The following is a 21,347-nucleotide window of genomic DNA, read 5'->3' on the forward strand; positions in this document are numbered from 1 at the left end:
TCTTAACGTGTATTGGTGTCGTGGACAAACCGGACAAACCCATCAACTAGAAACAAAATTGTGTACTCACCTGATTCGCTGATAGAGCTTAGGTGCCCGCTCATTGGCTACTGTCAAACTAAACGCGCTGTGATTGGTCGAAATGAGGGAATAGGAAGTGTCGATCAGTAGTAGGGGCTTAACATGGGTAGCTAAGTAGTATCTGGATAATATAAATGAAAAGCCTTGCATGTCGTTGTAAAGCGTGGATGTTTGGGAGTACCGAGAGGTAGTAGGCAAACATTTATTACACTAAGGAGTTGCGTCTCATTCAAATATTTCGCTGTTTGGTTGGTCTTTCGTGTGGCTGTGTAACACTAGCTTGTTAGCTAGCTAACGTTAATCGTCAGTTACTCCTCTGCTAGCGCATTTTGCATTGGAATCTGTTAGCTTTGTTTGACAGCTACCGGAGCCAAAGTCAATCAGGTTTTTATCCTAAGAGAACACGGTTCCGTTTGGTTGAGCCTCTGAGAGTTTATTTAAGCTACATATCATAGTGTGACCCAACTGTAACTGAATGTTTGGCAATAGAAGTAGCAGCAGCTACAGCTAGCAGATTGTTAGCTTGTCCACATCAACAACAATGGGCTGTAAAAGGTATTTAAAGACGGCAAGAACCTTTTATTTTTTCACCATTCTGCTGATCGTCTTCGTCAAAGGAATAACAGCTGGTAAGTATGACATTCAACTGTTTACTATCTGCGCAGACAGAAATGTCTACGTTTCTTAAACTGTTTCAAGCTGCTGTTTATTTTTAGCTAACAGATTCATCCATCTCAAGTTTACACTGTGTTTACACTTTCCTTATTAATACCTTTCAGATGAAGAGCAACAAGGGAACGACGGGCCAGAGCTAAAGGTATGTCATGAGCGATCTTCATATCAAACCCTGAGGATGAATGAATGCGTTTCCGTTGTATGTGATGCAAAACATGCAAACAACTGTTGATATAATTGCACAGGCTGATACTGAGAGACATGTTGACACTACAGCAGGGATTGATTCAAGATTTTCCAACTACTACCTTTTTAATATATATTTTAAATATACATAACTTTGGTGGTAACTAAATGCTTTAGTACATTTCCCGAGTAATTCTTCTAATCACACTTTGGTACAGTTGCATTGAAATATACCAGTGACTCCATACACTAAATATCTGTGGCTGGGATTTCTACTTTTGCAACAGACGTCCATTCGGATGTGTTCTTTATTGCATGAGGAAAGTTGCATGTTTTGGCTGTAGGTCATTTGCAGAGAAACCAACAAGTTTTAATCCTGTTGAACTTCATCTTGTAATGAAGAATAATTCAGCACTCTATACATTTGGAAAGAACAAGACACAACATATTCTAAAATCACATAATTACCAATTGATACCGAACAAAACACAGGTTCATATGTACCCATGTTGTCTTCAGTTAAGCAGCTTTGAAATCCAGTGATCTGTTTTTCATTTGTTAGGGTTATGTCAATATGACCTGCCAATTATACAACTGAAACAATTAATTAAAAAAAGACAAACCATGTAGTGTTAATACCATGCCTCACTCACATTGTATTGCTGAACGATGATTCCTCTTCTTATCTTTTCAACCATCGAAAAACGGGTACTTTTCACTGTTTAATCGGCATGCAAAAAAAAACGTATCACAAGATGGATATCCGCACATAGTCGATGTCATAGTCTATGATTATCTTCCCTTGATAATGAATAAGTCTTAGAACTGTCACTTGCGTTAACAATGTCATGGAGAAACACTTGAGGCCTTAAGTTAACTTGGGATATTTTTAGTGTAAGAAATGATAATAGCTACATCCTGGTACATTAAAGGACGAGCAAAAGGGGGGCTTACTTTGTGAACTATTTAACATATTAAAGGTGCCCTATTATGCAAAATGCACTTTTTAATGTCTTCTATACATAAATATGTGTCCCCGGTGTGTAAGTAGACTCTCAAAGTGTCAGAAAATACAACCTCTCTCTTTTCTTCCTTACCCACATCTCTAAAAACGGGGGGTACAAACGAGCTGATCCAGATTTGCTTCGGTTATGACGTCATAACAGAAATGTGGGCTGGATTTAAATTGAACTCCTGGCAACGTCCTGCCCACGTGACACGTCCCAACCTATCGTCCCCAATATACAGTCGCGAGCTGAATCCCCTCCGCAGCACCTCTGTGTCTCTGTGTGTTCAGCAGGATGTCTGCAGGAGGGACTTAGAGTTGTTGTGTATATAATACATATGTCTCTGTTCTAGTGGTAAACACTGAGAAGTGTTTCAGAAATAATGCTTGATGTGGTTTGGAACATAATATGGCGTTTAAACACGGCAGTGTTTATCTGAGTATCTTCTCCCGGTAGAAAACTCAGCTCAAATTTAAAGCGACAGTCACAGAATCAGCACTTCAGGATCAGGGCTGAAATAGAGGGGTATGAGGCATGCTACAATGGGTGATCTGTTTGTAGTATTTTGAGCAAAACACTTAACAGACACGTTTTGTATAGTTATGGCCCTACAATATATTGTTCAAATATAGCATAATAGGAGACCTTTTTAATATATGTGTGTACAGATGAACTTCCACAATTGCAAGCACATATTGCATGTAATGTTTTTAAGGAGTTGCCATCAAGTATATCAACTTAAGCCGATTCAATATATATATTTAACTGGCTGAAGTTACCAGAAATAACTTTCAGTAAATGTTAATTTTGCAAATTTAACTGTACCTCAATTGTTCTGTAACATAACCATCCACCACTGCAGTATCAGAACCTGTAAAGAACCTGAATGTCCGGGTTCCTTTACAATAACATCTCGTTCGTCCCTCCAGTCTTACCATGACCCAGACGCTGAAGAGGAAGACATCCGACTGGCAGCGGAGGTCGTGGCTGGGGCCTCTGTGACCTCTGTTCATGAAGTCTCGCAGCCAGAAGAGGAGGAACCCTCACCTGAGGAAGGACTGGAGGGAGAGGAGAAGGAGGACCTGCCTGAGCAGCCTCCTCCAGTTGAGGAGAAACCCAAAGAGAGTAAGGAGTAAAACTGTAGCTTAAATGATAAACTTGAAATGCTTCATTAGGAGCAGCCGCAGAGGTTTAGTTAGTTCACTTTGCTCTCTGGTTTTGCTGCCACTATGTGTTGAATGTTTTGAACTGAATTAGAACTTCTGTATTTTTAATGACCAAACACATGCGCTGCTTGTTCCTGGCGATGGCATGTTTTTCTTGGCTTTTGAAATATCTCTGTGAGACATGAGCTTTTTCTGTCACTGTTGGCTCTTTGAGTATAGTGGCTTTGCCTGTCCAATTAAAGTAAGTAACGGATGGAATAGTGGAGCAGCTTTGAGACCTTTCAACAGACACTGTGGCTCCAGCTGCAGGTAGAAAGAACAGGACTCCTTAAAATACATTTATTATTATAATTATTATGATGCTTAAAAGCTGTTTTTTTTGGTTGTTTCCCCTGTAAGGCTTCACATAGTTGTAATAAGAGTCAGTTCCACAAATGAATAGTTGTTGAGTTGTGAATGTTGACCTGTTTTCCCTCTTGCTGACTCTGAGCCGAGGTGTGTGTGGTTTCAGGGCAGAGGCAGATGGGATAAACGGTTAAACCCCCTGAGAAATTAGCAGCGCCTCGCACCTGTGGCTCCTCTTGCATCGTTGCATCATTTTTACTCGGGGATTGTTTGTCATCTTCCTGCTAGCGTCTCGCACACACATACTAATGAGCTTATAAAATGGGCATTTACTGGCAGTTAACAGACTTTGTTTGATTAATTTGAAGCTATCGATCTCTGAGTATTGCTTTATTGAAATCAAATAAGCACAGCAGACATGGTAACATATTATTTGTGTCTTTTAACAATTATGAGTTTTATTTACACTCAAAACTACTTCAGACACACAGGAGGAGGGGAGACAAAAGGTGTATATATCAGAACATTTTATGGGATACTGCAGCGAGTATCTTGATGATTATTATTGATATTATTATTATTATTATAGTATCTTTCTAAAAAAAATCGTAATTATTGTCCAGTGGCCAATTCGAACAATCATAATACAGGACAGTTTGCAGGGGGGGGGGTTTCCTAGTGTTTCCTAGTGTTTCATTCTTGGTTCACTGTCTAAATACTCTGTTGCATAAAATATGCATATCTGCCATAAATGTTCATGGCAGATGGGGCAGGACAGAAGGGCAAACCCTGCAATCCAAAGCCTTTATCCAAAGAAGTGGGTGGTTTGGTGTGATGCCACCTCTTAGTAATGGTCTTTATATGCCCAAAAAAGCAGTTACCTTGAATTATTTGTTAATAAATTATACATTTCCCAGATTCCTCTAAGAGCATTTGAGTTGAGACACACAATCATTTTTCATATTACAAATTTACCCCACAGGTGTTTTCATACTACATCCAGTTCTGTCTTTCTCTTTTATTTAATTCTATTTTTTCTTTTTATACAGTTCCTGTGGTGAATGGTGGTACAGCCCATGGAGAGCCCTGCCTCTTCCCCTTCCGCTTCATGGAGAAGGAGTACTCGGACTGTACCACTGATGGACGGGGGGATGGACGACTGTGGTGCGCCACAAAGTACGACTATGACCACGAGAAGAAGTGGGGTTTCTGTGAGAGTAAGTTAACTTAATACCTTCGCTGCCATATCCCAAACTATAGCAATCCTAAGTCTCTTATTTTGAAGTCCCAATGAAAATAAATAGTTAGATCTGTTTACTGATATTTATTTCCTCATCAAATGAAATGCCTTTAAGAAGCTCAACCCCTCCAATGGAGTGCATTTAATTTTGTGAATGACTATTGCCCCCTTCGCTGCCAAAGATTTGAAGACATTTTTGTTTTTCAACTGCATTTGTCATCGGCTGCTCTTCTGTTTCCCTCAGCGGAGGAGGAGGCGCAGCAGCGACTGCAGGCGGAGGAGACGGAGGAGCAGTATCAGACTGTGCTGCGCATGCTCAATGCCACCACCAGGAGGACCCAGAGAAAAGAGTGAGTCTCTTCCCTCTGATTCTACTGTATTCTTTTTGTCACGCTTTTGAACATTCTGTTTTCATATCATCTATATTTTTGTACAGATATGTGTATAATAAATGGCGTTATGAAAAAGTTGTTAAACTTAAGTCAACACTATAGGAGTAGTTTAGGCTATATCTGTTTTGTGTGTGCTTTATTAGCACGAGACTTAGCCGGCACATCCTTGTTTGCTTTAGCTGTCATTTAGGCTCTGTTAATGTACACAGCATTTTTATTATCCCCTGTGTCAATCTGCCTTTACTCACGCCACCTCTGCTTCCCCAACCGCTCTTTCAGGTTGTACGAAAAGCTGCTGAAGGTAGCAGATAAAGGCCACCAGAAAGCCATGGAGAAGGTTGCGTACGCCATGCTGTTTGGAGACTACATGAGCCAAAACGTCACCAAAGCCAAAGAAATGTTTGAGAAGCTCGCCATAGAGGGCTCACCTAAAGCCCAGACGGTAAACATCTCATAGAACAATGTCAAGGTGTCAAATGGAAGAAGTCTTGCAAGCTATTTCGACCTGACTTCTTATCAAAGGCCCTCAGTCAGCTGTGTGACACGGTGCTTTGTTTACTGTTCCACAGGCTCTTGGCTTTCTGTACGCAGCAGGACTTGGAGTTAATTCCAGTCAGGCTAAGGTACCTTTTTCAGCTTCTGTGTAACTGATTTTACGTCTACTTTGGACAAAACTGTAAAATAATCTAATAAAAAGTCTCCTTTTCTAACAATTACTCACATTCTGTTTGCCAGGCCCTTGTTTACTACACATTCGGTGCTCTGGGAGGAAACTTGGTTGCCCATATGATCCTGGTGAGTTTATTTTGCAAGTGGAGCAATGACACAGTGTCGTTATGTCCTAAGAATAGAAAAATGACATTTCTTTTTTTTTTGTCATTAGGGGTACAGATACTGGGGAGGTGTGGGCGTTCCCCAGAGCTGTGAGTCAGCACTAACTCACTACAGGCTGGTGGCAAATCAAGGTGAGCATCGACTGCAATTATATCGTTACATAATCAAATATTCACGTTTGATGTCTCCTCTTGGGCTCATCACTCTTTCGATTCCACCTGCTTCTCTTGTGTCGCCCTCCCCACCTACAGTGGCCAGTGACGTGTCTCTGACGGGGGGCTCGGCGGTGCAGAGGATCCGGCTGCTGGATGAGGTGGAGAACCCGGGATCCACCAGTGGGATGTTGGAGGAGGACTTGATCCAGTACTACCAGTTTCTAGCTGAGAAAGGAGACGTGCAGGCTCAGGTAAACTGCTGCATCGTCAATAAGTGTTCTTTGTTTAACACAATGCAGGGATCTGAATCAAAAGTATCGGTCATCGGGATTAGTTATGGAGAAGAAATAATAAATAATTATTCAAATTCTAATTGTAGTTTGGACCTGGTCACATGGTCTTTGGGTTTTACAGTTTTTTAATTGATCTATGGTCAGGAACCTGGGCAACTGTTGAATATGTTGTCAGAATCAGTGATGTCGGTAACGCGTTACTTAGTAACGTCAGATTAGAGTAACGCGTTACTAAGTAACTTGTAATCTAACCTAGTTACTTTTTAAAGCAGTAATCAGATTACTTTTCCGAAGTAACTGTGGCAACAGTGGCCAGAATACACGTATTTGACCTGCATTTGAAAACCATATGTAACAAATTGTGTGTCATTGAGGTTAACCAAGTCCTTTGTTTCCCCTGATAGGTGGGGTTGGGTCAGCTACACCTGCATGGAGGACGAGGAGTAGAACAGAATCATCAGGTACATACAAAAATGAAAAGGTATTGTTTTTTGTTTTCTTTGCACTGTTTAATATATTTCTGATGCCTCCTATCCAACAGAGGGCGTACGACTACTTCACACAGGCTGCAAATGCAGGGAATACACACGCTATGGCTTTCCTCGGCAAGGTGGGTGAAACATGCCCTGTGGGAAAGGTGATGGGGTGATTTATGAGTCTGTAATGACAGTTTTATTACATTGTCCCTTGCCCATAACAGCAAAAACTTCAGTTTGTCCACAATCTTCTCTTTACACCAATCTGTTTCACTGCTGTGTTTGCAAACATTATACATGTCTCCAATTCTGTAAGTCAGAGAGCAGAGAGATGCATTCCAAAATAAATACAGCCAAGATGATTTGGCATTGCTGTTTTTACAGAAGGCGGTGCAGTGCATTCGTATTTAATTTGTCCCTCCTTGTGTCCGTTTCAGATGTACTCAGAAGGCAGCGAGTATCTCCATCAGAACAACGAGACAGCCCTGCAGTACTTTAAGAAGGCCTCCGACTTGGTGAGCACAAAGCTGATCACTCGCATAGCTATCTGAATCTGAACCGGATCATTTACACGACCACTGTAGGCAAAACCAAAAATTGAAAAGCCAGTGAGAGAAGAGAGTATTGACTTTTAATTTTCTGAAATTAAAGAGAAATCTTGAATATTGAGAGATTTCAGGTTGAAGAAAGAAAAAGTGAAAGTATAAACTCTCACATTTTAGACTCTTGAAACAATGGTGGTTTTATCTTGGAGTTTATAAGATGGAAAGTTATCCGCTTCCCCTCAGCTCTGAAAACAGGTCTCTGTTCCTTTGACCTCTTAGTTGATGTGTTTTATTCAGTTGAGATTCACAACGCATTCCCTTTGATTCACTTCCTTTTTCTTTGTATTTCTTTTATTTGTCAAATAGTTTACAGATTTTTATCTTCACTCTCAACTTTTATATTTTCACTCTTTCAGTTCCGTTTTATCTTCTATGTTGAGATGTTTATATTGAATAGTTCTTCATTTTATTTTATTTTTCTTTTCTAATAATGTGCAATTCTTTGTTTTACATTTTTTTAAATCCAGGGTAATCCAGTGGGACAGAGTGGCTTAGGCATGGCCTACCTATATGGAAGAGGTGTACCGGTGGTAAGAAACTTTACACAATACAAGCCTTTTCAAAATCATGTCTAAGTTTAGGATACTTTTGATTCTAAGCTTTGACTCTGTGTTGCTAACCTGGAAGCTACCCGTGTCCCTCAAATCAAACGTGTGTGACGTGCGTTTTCAGAACTATGAGCTGGCACTGAAATATTTCCAGAAGGCGGCAGAGCAGGGCTGGGTGGACGGACAGCTCCAGTTGGGCACCATGTACTACAGTGAGTACACAGTGTGTCGTGGCCTGCTCATAGCATAGCTTTCCCTGCTGTAATTATTGAACTGCCTCTGAAGATTTGAAGAACCAGTTTCTTTTCAGCAGCGCTCTATCTCTTTCTCTTTCATTCCTCTCATGATGTACACTTTCATCTGATTCCCTGTGTTTAATCTCCTCTTCCTGTCCTTCCTCAGATGGCATTGGTGTGAAGCGTGACTACAAGCAGGCGCTTAAATTCTTCAACTTGGCCTCACAGGCGGGTCACATCCTGGCCTTCTACAACTTGGCCCAGATGCACGCTACCGGTACCGGAGTGATGCGCTCCTGCCACACAGCTGTGGAGGTGAGGCCGCTGCAGCTGCTGCTCCATTCTCTGTTGAATCAGGCCCAGCTGCAGGCCCGGCTTTGTGTTGTGTCATACCACGTCTGTATCTCCGTTTCAGCTCTTCAAGAACGTGTGTGAGCGCGGTCGCTGGTCGGAGCGTCTCATGGCGGCCTACGGCAGCTTTAAGGAGGGCGAGCCGGACGCCGCGCTGGTGCAGTACCTGGTGCTGGCTGAGCAGGGCTACGAGGTCGCCCAGAGCAATGTGGCCTTCATCCTGGACCAGAGTAAGAGAAAGCAGGACATTAGTGTCATGGCAGGAAGGAGAGGAAGCATGTTTTATTTAGAATCCCATTCAAATAGGTTAGCACTAGGACATAGAGTATCAGCAGCCAAACCATTTAAAAATTTCCCCCGGAGGATATATAGATTTCTGATTCTGAAACAGTTAAAAAAAAGCATCTATAATCAAAACCCTCTTAGAGTAAGTAACCACAGTCGGTTAGCTTCTTGGTAAACAGCAGCAAAATTGATTTAGTGAAACAAATTTGGGTGACATTGTGTGTATTTATCATGCAAACTCCCTAAAATAATTGACAACACCTATGGGAAAAGCAACAACATCCTAACCTTTGTTTTTTGTATGTCTGGTAACAAACAGAAGGTGTGAGGATCTTCACTGAGAATGAGACCTACCCCCGTGCTTTGCTCCACTGGACCAGAGCTGCAGCACAAGGTGAGTTCTCACATACTCCGGAACACACACAATTGGGAATCCGTCTTTAATTGGTTAACAAAAAGTAGTTGAACCTGGCTGCTATAAAAAACCTAATTCTCATTCCCAGGATACACTGTGGCAAGGATTAAACTAGGGGACTACCATTTCTACGGCTACGGGACAGACGTGGACTATGAGACGGCGGTCATCCACTACAGGCTGGCGTCAGAGCAGCAGCACAGCGCCCAGGCCATGTTCAACCTGGGGTACATGCATGAGAAGGGCCTGGGCATCAAGCAGGTGGGCACAGAGCTTCACTGGGGACCCTGACACATCAGATGGTTTCAATGGTTCCCTCGTAAACACTCATCACGTCGATTGTTCATGTCTGGTCAGGCTCATAAATCCGATTTTTAAGCCAGTCAAATAAGCACCCTAGCATTTCAATTTCCCATAAAAGAGAAGTTACAGAAACATCTGTGTATGGTGTCAAATATACTAGAAAGGAAATCATTAAAAAGCACAATGAACATGTCGGATGAAAAAAACCAAATGCAATCTGTGCGTCTCTGCAGTTCTGAGTAGAGCGAGACACCGGACTGAGTTCTGATTCAGAATTGTTTCTTGTTGTTTTTCAGGACATCCATTTAGCCAAGCGTTTCTACGACATGGCGGCTGAAGCCAGTCCTGATGCTCAGGTCCCGGTGTTCCTGGCTCTGTGCAAGCTGGGCCTGGTGTACACTCTGCAGTACATGCAGGATCTTAATGTGAGTACTCCACCTCTCCCGCTGGAGCTGGTACAATTTGGCTTTCAAATAGGAACTCTTAGGGCCCTTTCATAGTCTATGCAAGCTACGCGGACGTGAACGCATCGAGCTCCGCAAGGAGGGTTTGACTCGTGCTTTTGTGGCAAAATGTGTAGTCCAGATTTTTGTAACGCGACGCAAGCGCGACTGCCATTTCACGCGTTTCCGATAGGGGCTGCTGATGGGAAGTACTGTACTGTACTGTACTGTACTAAATCGCTATTAACAGAAGAAGTACTACCATGGCTGACAACGAGGAGCGTCTCTGTGAATTAGTTTGTGTGCACCAGCATATTTATGACACTGCGAGCGCTTCACATTCAGACAGAAACTTAATTGAAAATGCATGGCGAGAAATAGCGCTGGACCTAGATATCGATGCAGATATCAGGCAGCAGAAAGTGGCGTGGGGCAGCTGAGTTTCGGCTACCCCGCAATACTTTCTCGTCTCGGTCGGCTTGCTGAGTACATCAAGCTGCCGGCGATTCAGCAGAAGCAAAATGAGGCACTCTTTTCTGTAGCTATTTTCCTTTTTCCTACCAGACAGACAAGTCACAGGAGACTGTGCTACCCCCTGTTGGATGAGCGGTGTATCGCGTCTGACAAGGCACAGCGCAGCAACTGACGCGCGTTCTGTATGTACTAAAAATACGCGCGTGAACCTTGCGTTTACAACGGCGTCCGCGTAGCTTGCGTAGACTATGAAAGGGCCCTTAATGTTAATGCAAGGTAAAAGCCCCTTCATTAGAGGGGAATGAAATGAATCACACGTCTCTTTGTCCTCCGTCCTCTCCTCAGTTAAATGAGCTGGTTACTCAGGTGGACCTGGACCAGCTGCTGGGCCCGGAGTGGGACCTCTACCTCATGACGGTCATCGCCCTGCTGTTAGGCACGGTCATCGCCTACAGGCAGCGCCAGCACCAAATCATAGTCCCCCCTCGTCCTCCTGCCCCTGCCCCTGCCCCGCCGCCTCCTCCTAGACCCCCTCAGGAGCCATCGCAACCCCAGGCCGAGCCCCAGGACCAGGCGGACGCACAAGCCCAGGGACCGGCCCAGGAGGAGGAGGAGGAGCAGTGAGAGGATGCCAGCCGGAGCGAGGGCAGTGAGAGACACTCTGTGGAGCAGGGGGCGCTCACTAGCTGAATACCTGCTAGTCTTAGCGCCTCTCGTAGCTCCACATGCTGACAAATATTGACTGCTGAACTCTGCTGACCCACAACTCCCTCTCTGCTTTTAAAATAAGCTGGTCCTGTGCTGGAGAGAGACAGCGGGGGTGTTTATGGACAGAACAGAGTGTTCCGGGAGGATAACACAGACGTGGGACTTGCTAGTCTGTGACTCAGGGTACTGCCAGAAGAAGCACCTGTGTCCTCACCATGACAGAAAGCCTTTTGGTTGCCAGATCAAAAGACGTTTGGACTAATCAAATCTAAAATGTGCGTTAGTTTCTTCTCACTTTCACATTTTTTTTGGAGGAAATCACACTCAGCAAAACTGCCTCGATCCTAATTTAGAAAGAAAATATCAGACAGGAAAACGTAAATTCGAATCCTTTTTATTTGGTTGGTAAAGAAGGTTTTTGCATGTGTCGTCTGAACATTTTGACTTTAATTTTAGCCACTATTTATCAGAGCGAACCAATTTGTATCGCAATAATGGTTCATAAGTGTAGTTGATATGTCCTTCTCACACCTGCAATAAGAAGGAAGGAAAATTCATTGAGCATAATATGCTGAAATGTTTTAAAGCCATGTGATGTCATTAGTAGGAAATAGCTGAGCAGTTGATGGATAGAACCTCTGTGCTGGATAGATGATTTAATTTTGAGCACACGGATTGATGCGTGTTTAAAAATGTCAGACACAAAGAAGGAGAAGCTGCTTAATCCTCACCCCTCCAAAGGAATTTAGGAGAGTGAAATCGTAGAACATAGGCTTTTTAAATCTTTAAAACAATGAACGAGTGGTCGTCATATCAGTAATTTCTCTCAACCCATTTCCGCCTTCTTTTTAGTTTATTAGGAGTCAACTAGCAGAAATTGGAGCAGCCTTAAAGAAAGCAGCGCCTCCAACTCTGAATTGTTCGTAGGGACTTTTTTTTCCTGTGTGTTTGGTTACATAACTTGTGAGAATTTTCCACCCCCTCACCAAAAGTCCAAGTTGGATTTCTGCCTACACTTTTCAGCTCGGATGGACTCAAGTCTGAGACATGAAGCCATGGTTCAGGCCGTACAGTATTTATCGAAACAACGTGAGGGACTTCTGATTTCGCCACATGCTGTTTTCTTTCTGTCCATGTGTTCAGCTCCACAGTGCGTGCTCGTTGTTAGTTATTGAGAGCTGATCCGCCAAGATGTCTGCATGAAGTCAAAAAGGGACAATGATGAGGAACATGGATACCACACACCGCTCTCAATTTGTCTAAAAAAATTAACACTTGGTCAAGACTGCATTTTTACCATCACAAATACGAGTTTATAAAGAAATTAATAAATGATATATGGATATTTAATGGATGTTTTTGAATGTTTTCTTCATTGTTTGCATGGTAATAAGTACTTCACAAACTTTATGATACAGAAAACCTCTGAAATCTGGTTATTTCTGTTGGGTTTTGTTTTGCTGACGTTGATGGATGGCTCTCAGTGGACCCGCGGATTGTCACTCAGCTGTAGAGGGGCTGGGGGTCAAAGTGACAGCGCTGTACTGCTGAGCATCACATTGTGCAGTGTGTAGGGGGGGACCCATTGACTGGCCCGTACGCGCTACTATGGAGCGGCTTTGGATCACCGTGGCAACATGTATGCTCACGTCCTGCTGTGTCAAAGGTAAGTGCTAGAACAAGCAGGAGGGGCTGTGTGCCTATTTACCGTTAAAACTGCCTCTGATATGGCCTGTTATTAGGCTGATTGGTAATAGTGCGCTTAATATTGTGAAATTAACATGTGTATAAGTAAATACTGACATGCTATTAAAAGAGGCTATCTGCTGTAAAGGACATTTTTTGAATGTTAAGTGGCTAATTGAAAAGTTTGGATTTGTAAATAATGTTTATCTTTAAGGCAACGACTGGTGGTGGGAGTATGAGGAGGGCATACGGCACTACAGCAAAGAGGCCCTCAACAAGGTACTGTGTACACCAGGTTTCAGCACTGAACATGAAAATGGTGTTATTGTGTACCAGATAATGAAAGAAAACCAATGTGTTTCTCCTGGCAGTCCGTAATTGTGTAGCCGTCTTTATTTTGGAATGAAAAAGCTGGGACCAAAATACTTTTCAAAAGACAATTGGACAAAATGGAAACGACAAAAACTAAATGTAAAAAGTAGTAACCCATTGAATTTGTATATACATACAAGAGTCAGGTAAACATAAAGGGTCTGAGGTATATCTTGTAGCGATGTTTGTGAAGATGATGAAGAAGACTCCGGAGACACCAGCTTGTATATAATGAGGTTTATTACAAACAGCATAGTATCATACACCAACACGGGCAATACGAGGTTCCCAGAACCAATTGTGGAAGTCCCCCAAACTCTCTTTGTAGGAGAAATGTGTGTGCGTGTCCAATGTGTGTGTGTCCCGAGGAGGTGATCAATAACAATGTGTGCCCCTCTAAAGTGACATGTATATGTTCATGGGGGGCCCCTGACGTATTCCAGATGTTGTTATGCAACATCCTATGGCACCCCATTCTCCCTGAACAACATCTTCTCTGCACTCTCTATGACCTCACAGAGTAACTAACTGTATATACAGTATGAACCGATTTAATGCACCACAGGTCCACAAGTTAAGGGGCCACATTATGTCAATTTTCAGCTTCATATTTGTATTTTGTGCCTCTACTGTGACATGTTTACATGCTTTAATGTTCAAACTCTGGCTCTGTTGTTATTGGTCAACCTCATGATGGTGTTCCTCCCCTTAGCCTATCACTTGCATTATGTTGGAAAGGTAGCCAATAGAAGGGTTACGTTGTGTTGGATTTCGCAGAATTACTTATGTAGGAGAAATAAAGCAGTTTCAAAAAGCAACATAATCAGGTTACATCTCAAGGCTGTGCTTCTTAAGGACTGACGCATTTCTGAAAAAAATTGGATTCAAAGGTTTAGATCTGACAATGATGAGGTGTCTCTCTCCCAGGAGTTCCCAGAGAAAACTCGACCCCTGAGCTTCAAACATCCTGTGTTCCAGTGCCCGGACATGAGCCCTTCTCCCTCTGTCCCGTCCTCAGGTCGGTCAAGGTCAAATCAAAACCAGCCCCCCAACCACCATCAATCTGTTAGGGAAAAGTTCAAACTTTATTAATTTATTCTCTTTCATCTCCGTCTCTAGTTGAATATGTGAAGGCGGCAGATATCAAAGTCATCGCTGCCCTGGGGGATTCACTGACAGTAGGTGTTATTGGTCAGCTGCGATGGTAATCCAGTACGAGGAATATGATAAGCAATTAATCACAACCACTAGATTGTTTATTGTCAGCTTTCCATATTTAGGACATGTACAGACAGAAAAACCTCCTTGAAACTGAAACGTACTCAAGTTTTCCAAATTTCCTTAGGGCTCCTGACCGTATTCCCCTCAGGTTTTGTGTCTTTCCTTTTCAGACGGCCATCGGTGCAAACGCCACCACTGTACTCGGGATTCCTATAGAGTTTCGCCATGTGTCGTGGAGGTGACAGAAATCTTGTGTAAAAACATTATAATGAATCTCTAGACCCTATTCAACCAGCATATTTAAATAATATATATATAAATCATCATACCAGCGTTAAAAAAAGCAATAATTATATACAAACTGAAGTCATTTTGATACTGATGTGATATTTCTTCATTTTTCAGCATTGGAGGCTTTGGGTCATTTGAGTATGTCATTACTCTGGCAAGTAAGATGTTTTAATCACCAATAATCTACTGAAGCCCATTAAAGGCAAGTAAGAAAAAAGTTCTGATGATCCAGCTACTAAATCTGATCTACATTTTAAAAATCTGTGTTTAAGCTTTCAAATGTATACTAAAAAAAGAAAAATCAGTATACCATGTGGATAGAAAACGCCTTCCTTTAGTCCCATTTAGTCCTTAAACATAGGGTAGTGGTGCACTTTGCCTCTAGTGGATGAAAAGAGTATTACAACAACAAACACTTCAATAACAGATGAAAAATGTTACTCTGTAAAAACAATACTGACAAAATCCAATTGGAAAATATAGACTTGTTGGAGACTGCAAAAACCACCGATTTATTTCTTCTGTTTTCTTGTCAAAGCATTTGATTTATTGCTTGCTATCTAGAAATACCTAGTATGTGCTCAGTACCCACACTGGCTTTGAGTCATAAACACCAGAAGAAGGAACAATTTAAATCAGACGTGGGAAATGGATCCCCAGAACTTCCTTTTTGCTCGCTTGCCTCTCTGGGCTTCCGTAAATTGCAAATATCTCTTATTGTGTAGTATTGTGCAGTACAACAGTATTCTATTGTGTTGAATTGGTTCCATACAAAGTCAACTTAAGTTAAAACTAAATAAATTCCTTACATTTATCTTTTCCGCTTCTGATTTTTAGACATCATCAAGCTGTTCAACCCCAACCTGCTGGGTGCCGCTCCGGGGAAGACGGTTCACGGCATGCAGGCTCATATCAGCGAAACGGGCTTCAACCTGGCTGTGACGGGACACAACACCTTGTAATGACTCATCATCCTTCTGTTTGAATTGTTATGAATTATTGATCATAATTAGACACATAGTATGTTCTGTCTTCCTAGCAACCTTCCCAGTCAGACCAGACATTTGATCGACACCATGAGAGGTTATGAGGTACATTAATTCCCTGTTTGCTCCTAAAATGTAACAACCAAGCAATGAAAGAGTTAACAAATCTGATTATGAAAGCCCTGCGGCAAGATGCTGTTCCTGAACCCGTTTTTATATGCACCAACTGTACTCTCTAACCCCTCCATTATCTCTTTCTCCAGGGTCTGAACTTTGAGGAGGACTGGAAGCTGTTGACCATCCTCATGGGCATGAATGACATCTGTGATTACTGTAAAGATAAGGTCCGCCTTCTTTTCAAACGAGCTTAGTTCAATGTCTTTTTAAAGAAGGAAAACATTTAAAATGTAATATCAATGTTCTCCCTAGGCTCTATTTTCAGTGGACAACTTCATTCACTATATCACCGTATCCTTGGAAATGCTCATGAATGAGGTAATGTGAAAGAAAAAAGTTGTGACATATTTGGTTTTAGAGAGGTGTCAGTCGGGATTCACTGCAGCGTGGTTTTCTCCTCCATGTTGAGCTTCAGGTTCCTCGTATGATCGTAAATGTGGTTCAGATCCTGCCCATGCAGACTCTGAGGGAGGTGCAGAAGCCTACCCCGGGGTGCCTGCTCCAAAGGTGAGCCACTCATTCGTAAAAGGGGAGTGGCAGTATATTTGCATTCAAAGCTGCAGACACAGAATCAGCATTTTTCAATCAGGGCTGAAACAGAGGGGTTTATGGCATGCTACAATGCATGATCTGTTTTGTATTTCAGTCAAACACTCCGGAGACATGTTTTGTATTTATCTTTGACCTATAATATATTGTTAAAAAGAGTCAAAAGTATGATGCTCAACCTTCACTCTGCAGTTTGATACTAGAAGGCTGTTGTCAGATTCATCTGCTGAAAAGGGCTTTTTTTCAATGTGAGTTCAGCTCCAACAAGGATAATTGTTTGACATCACAACTAGCTTAGCAGCCATCATGGTCCAATAAACAACTTGTGTATTAAGTTACTGTTGAATCAGGAATAAGCTGATTACATTAAGATGTGTTAACAGATCAACGTCAGTGCAACCTCACAATACAGGTTGATGGCCATACCACTAGAATGTACGCACTAATATACAATTTCAGAAAGTTGTCCTGTGCTCCTTTTGTTTTTTATTCCAACGTAGGTCTTTCTGCTCATGCCTGATTGAGCCAGTAGGTAGTTCTGCCGAGCTTCTGGAGTTGGTAGAAGTCAATCTGGAGTTCCAGGTACAACATGAAATCAATATGAACCATCCTGCAAGATCAGTATTTATTTGGGGAAATTCACAATTTTAATTGGGCAAGTTATTAACACTCTGGAAGGAATTGCTGCTAATAAATCAGTCAAATAAAGGATACATTGATTTTTATTCTACTAAATTCTACAGAAGAGGCTGGATTTGCTGCTGTACAGCGATCGGTTCTTCAGGGACGACTTCGCCGTCGTTCTTCAGCCCTTTCTGAAACACGCTGACCCTCCCCGCCTCCCGGTAATCAATCCTCACTCTAAATGAAATCTTAGGAGATGAATTAGTGTGAAAAATCACACAGTAATTATTGATTAATTAATTAAAGTGACATCTGCTTTGTAAAAATGAGGCTGAAATAAGAGATCCAACACCGTTTGTTTTGTCTCTCTGCGCAGAACGGGAAGATCGATATGACCTTCTTCACTCACGACTGCTTTCACTTCACCATTAAGGGACACGAGGAGCTGGCAAAGGGACTGTGGAACAACATGGTGAACAATGAGTCACGCTGCGTGTTTTTAATGAGACAGGAGGTCAAAGGTCAACCATCACCTCTGTTGCAATTCAGGTTTTATTGTGTGAAGAAATGACACAAAGGGATGGAACATAATGAATATTCTAATAGGAACTCTAGAACACAGGCAAAGGAAAATGAAGGACACCGTTTTTTAAAGCAATATCATTTTTGCAACAAAGCTATAACCTTTTTGCTGGATTACATTTTATTTTGTCCTCGTCTTTGTGTTCTGCTTTCCAGTTTCAGCCAGAGGGAGGAAAGATGATCGTGAGCAGCTTTTCTGACCCCATCAGTCTCATCTGTCCTCCCATGGTAAGGCAGGATGAAATCTGTGTCTTTTGCCTGAAATATTCAGGATGGTTTTGATTTCATAATGTGTTTTATTGAGAAATAATGAACTAGATGTCTTTTGAGGGGAGAAATCAATTCAATAAGCATATAACGAAAATAATCTTGCAGAGGTCCGAAACCTTTTAAGGATACTATGAACGGAAAAGTTGACTTTAAATAAACGTATTGAGTCAACAAATTCCACATAACTGTATTAGGGTTAGCTGAAAGCAATACTATTAAGTTGAACCAAATATTTAGATTTAAACGTAATGTTATTGCTTTCAACTAACCTGAAGTCTGTGGCTATCTCCTTGGTGTGTTCCCCAGTGTCTGACACATTTGTCAGAATATTTGAAATACACCAAGATAAACAGCTCATAACAGTCCCTGTGCGCAGCTGCCTCACAATGCAGCTAGAGATTTATTTATTCGTGACCAACTTTTGTGGAGATTTAAGATATGCACTAGAAATTAAAGCAACAATTATATAATAATAAAAAGAAAACATTGATAAACGGAGGGGTGGGCGACGGGTTAAAATGAAATAATAATACCAGATACATAATTAAATACAAATGGGGCAAAATGAAACAGAATGAGTGACTACAACCCAGATACATGTCCCTATAGTACACTGGGGAATGTGTCACAAATAAAGTTACACAAATGGATTTTAATTTAAGCACTTGTCCAAGATAAGATCGTTTTCTCTTTAGCAGCATACTTCCTAACAAGTACAAAATCAATACCATATCAAGATAATCGCATACCGAGATTTTGTGATGATATCTGGAGGACTCAAACGCAACGGTATCATTTTGTATTTGCAGTTAGACTCCTTAGTAAGATGTGTTTTTCTATGTTGGGACAACTTCACAAAAATCTTCAGGAGCAAGGCATGGCACATTGATTTTGACACAGTTGTGAAAGGCTTTGATGTGTTCATCAAAGATGAGAGAATAAGAGCCATTGATAATAACAATCCCCCTTTCTCCATCATGTCTCTTCTGCAGGAACACCCGTATATCTTCACCCGGCCGATAGCAGCCCGGTCTGGTCAGCCTCCTCTGCAGTCTGCCGCTCTCTCACAGGCAGCCGTGTTCTTCCTGCTGCTCCTCGGGGCCTTGGCATGTCTCCCGGTTATGTAGCTTCCACTTTTCTGGACTGTTTAACAAGCCTGCCTCTGCTACATTGGTTGCTGTTGAGATTTTAGGGCGATAAACATGCAAAGTAGAGTTTGTCAGCCAGACTTTGCAGCTGAATACTGAATATTTATTTAGAGGCAGGTGAAGACTTAGGCGGTTGTTGGTGAGAAGCTTTCTTTGGAAGAATCTGTTGCTGGAAGCAAAACGTTTTCTATTTGCATTCAAACCGATCCATCATCCCTGCACTGAGTTTATTTATCAGTCCACACACTAACTGAACTTATGAACATGTGTACTTGGAATAATATACTGTAGGTAATTTTTGAAGCAAAAGTCTAGCTAGTAGTTGCTTTGAATAAAGTGTATCACCCAGTATAAGTTGCAGATTTTGTAAAAAAGCATCTAGATGAACATTTTCTGAATTGTTTATACATTCATTAATAAAACATTAAACGAATCAGATTTGACCGAAACAGAAGTGTTTCATTTTAGGAATCGTGAATACCTTTAGAATTACCTTTCTCGATTAGTTTTTCTTATACTAACAGAGCTAGTTATGTTTACTCATGTAAAATTGCAAAAAAAAGTTGGCATTTTTTAAACAAAATGACACATAAACACATTTACATTTACTTCTACTCCACTATATAACAGAGGGACGTATTGGGCTTTTAACTCCATTCCATTTATTTCCTTTGCAAGTCAATATGATATATGAAAAAGCTTATTAAATACAATATATTGTTTCTAATTTAACCATAAGTCTTCCAGGATTGGAAACCACTGGACAAATCATAATTTTATCTAAAGTAGTTAACATTTCTAATTTCTTCTTCATATTATTTAATATATCCTAAGATGCCATTAATATGCCGTGAATAGTTTCACTTTTGATACTCAAGCTAAATTTGTGCTTTTAAGAAGAGAAATTCAAGACTTTTTACAGTTTTGTATTTGTTCGAATAGGTACTTTGCTTAAGTCCTCCATTGCTCATACAGTTAGTGTGTTTTTCTGAGACACATCTTTCCCTCAGATCTCCAGGCTGCTGCTGGCCCACTTTCATTGCTCTGTCCTGAATTATAATGCGCTGAGCACTCGAAGAGGAAAGGTAATCCACCTCACTGAACAAAAACATTGATTATCCTACAGACTGCCTCATGGTGAGTCATTGTTGTTCATCTGCACACAACTATAACCATTCAGCGTATCTGTGTACCATCACCTTCTACAGATTAGTTCTCTATTCATGTTCTTTCTGGTAAAGAGCGTACTGTTCACTATGTGTTGACTCTGTTTAATGAGTATGATTATGAGGGCAGGTGGAACCTATGTTAGGCTCAGATCAGGTTTGCTCAGAATTGATAATTAAGCTCTTGAATGGAAATGAAAAGCAGGCCGTGTGTACTCAGCATAGTCGGGTTGAGTTGAGAATGGAGCGGATTTTCAAAGGTAAACATGTCGTACATAGCAGGGAAAACCTTTTGGACATAGACTTTGAATCAGAGACAATCGTTTTTAATTTATTGAGTCCCTTTTCCAATATGTTGTTTTTAAATTCTCAAAATATATATTCCCTGTGTCTCTATTTTCTACCTTTTTTCTTTTGGAGCAATTTCATTCCATTCTCGTAGCTTGTGGATTTGATTAAACCTTATGACTGCATTCAAAGAAAAACCCTCTCCATGTTTAAACAAAGCCGTCACTGGTTTATGCGGGACAAATATAGAACTGACGCAAATTGTCCTTTTATTGTCTCTGAAAGCGTAATGAGATCTTTGGGATCTCAGTGGACGCCGCAGGAGGAAATTTGAAACAACAAACAGTCCTACCCTCACCCTGGAACCTTTTTGTCTGTCAGGTTTTTAATGAATGTGTCAGTAACAAAAGAGAAAAATTACCTCATAGATCTATGTACACCTGGGACTCACCGCTTATGAGGTAAAAAGAGAGCAAACAGTTTTAGGATGCTCTATATGTTGGTGCTACTTTAAATATGTTCCTGAAGACAAACCTTTATACAGTCAAATGAGAAAAATGAATCTTAATTATAAACTATTACATTTTGATTAATTTAAACAGGCAATTTGGTAATACTTAAAGTGGCCCTATTATGCTTTTTGGAGTTTCAATCAGAGCAGACTGGGCTCTGGTTTCGGAGAGGCACAAAATACAAATATGAAGCTGAAAATGAACATAATATGTCCTGTTTTATAACATAACTAGACATGCTTAAGTAATACACAATC

The 21,347-nt window shown here is 41.2% G+C and overlaps 2 protein-coding genes across 2 annotated transcripts; both read left to right on the plus strand.

Annotated features, from left to right (window-relative positions):
* The first annotated feature begins 164 nt into the window (after positions 1-164).
* On the plus strand, positions 165-12,568 carry sel1l (SEL1L adaptor subunit of SYVN1 ubiquitin ligase). Its single transcript, XM_063902433.1, has 21 exons — positions 165-710; positions 861-898; positions 2,879-3,074; positions 4,510-4,677; positions 4,945-5,050; positions 5,372-5,534; positions 5,662-5,715; positions 5,828-5,887; positions 5,976-6,057; positions 6,178-6,332; positions 6,779-6,835; positions 6,916-6,984; positions 7,288-7,365; positions 7,923-7,985; positions 8,128-8,215; positions 8,406-8,554; positions 8,655-8,820; positions 9,195-9,269; positions 9,379-9,551; positions 9,890-10,018; positions 10,856-12,568. Exons 1-21 carry the CDS (start codon positions 623-625, stop codon positions 11,132-11,134), a joined length of 2,436 nt encoding a protein of 811 aa, XP_063758503.1. The 5' UTR covers positions 165-622; the 3' UTR covers positions 11,135-12,568.
* A 174-nt stretch (positions 12,569-12,742) lies between these two features.
* On the plus strand, positions 12,743-19,495 carry si:dkey-177p2.18 (phospholipase B1, membrane-associated). Its single transcript, XM_063902469.1, has 16 exons — positions 12,743-12,884; positions 13,119-13,183; positions 14,204-14,294; positions 14,396-14,454; positions 14,668-14,735; positions 14,903-14,946; positions 15,626-15,746; positions 15,828-15,879; positions 16,038-16,118; positions 16,204-16,269; positions 16,367-16,458; positions 17,001-17,082; positions 17,244-17,345; positions 17,501-17,596; positions 17,863-17,934; positions 18,969-19,495. The coding sequence occupies exons 1-16, from the start codon at positions 12,827-12,829 to the stop codon at positions 19,101-19,103; spliced, it is 1,284 nt and encodes a 427-aa protein (XP_063758539.1). The 5' UTR covers positions 12,743-12,826; the 3' UTR covers positions 19,104-19,495.
* The last annotated feature ends 1,852 nt before the right edge of the window (positions 19,496-21,347 follow it).

This window comes from Eleginops maclovinus, chromosome 15 (assembly GCF_036324505.1).
Source record: "Eleginops maclovinus isolate JMC-PN-2008 ecotype Puerto Natales chromosome 15, JC_Emac_rtc_rv5, whole genome shotgun sequence".
NCBI lineage: Eukaryota > Metazoa > Chordata > Actinopteri > Perciformes > Eleginopidae > Eleginops > Eleginops maclovinus.

Coding starts and splice junctions, on each gene's coding strand:
- si:dkey-177p2.18 (XM_063902469.1), top strand. CDS start 12,827: ATGGAGCGGCTTTGGATCACCGTGGCAACATGTATGCTCACGTCCTGC. Junction 14,295..14,395: donor TCCCTCTGTCCCGTCCTCAG/GTCGGTCAAGGT, acceptor CTCCGTCTCTAG/TTGAATATGTGAAGGCGGCA. Junction 17,083..17,243: donor AAGTCAATCTGGAGTTCCAG/GTACAACATGAA, acceptor TAAATTCTACAG/AAGAGGCTGGATTTGCTGCT.
- sel1l (XM_063902433.1), top strand. CDS start 623: ATGGGCTGTAAAAGGTATTTAAAGACGGCAAGAACCTTTTATTTTTTC. Junction 6,333..6,778: donor AAGGAGACGTGCAGGCTCAG/GTAAACTGCTGC, acceptor TTCCCCTGATAG/GTGGGGTTGGGTCAGCTACA. Junction 7,366..7,922: donor TTAAGAAGGCCTCCGACTTG/GTGAGCACAAAG, acceptor TTTTAAATCCAG/GGTAATCCAGTGGGACAGAG.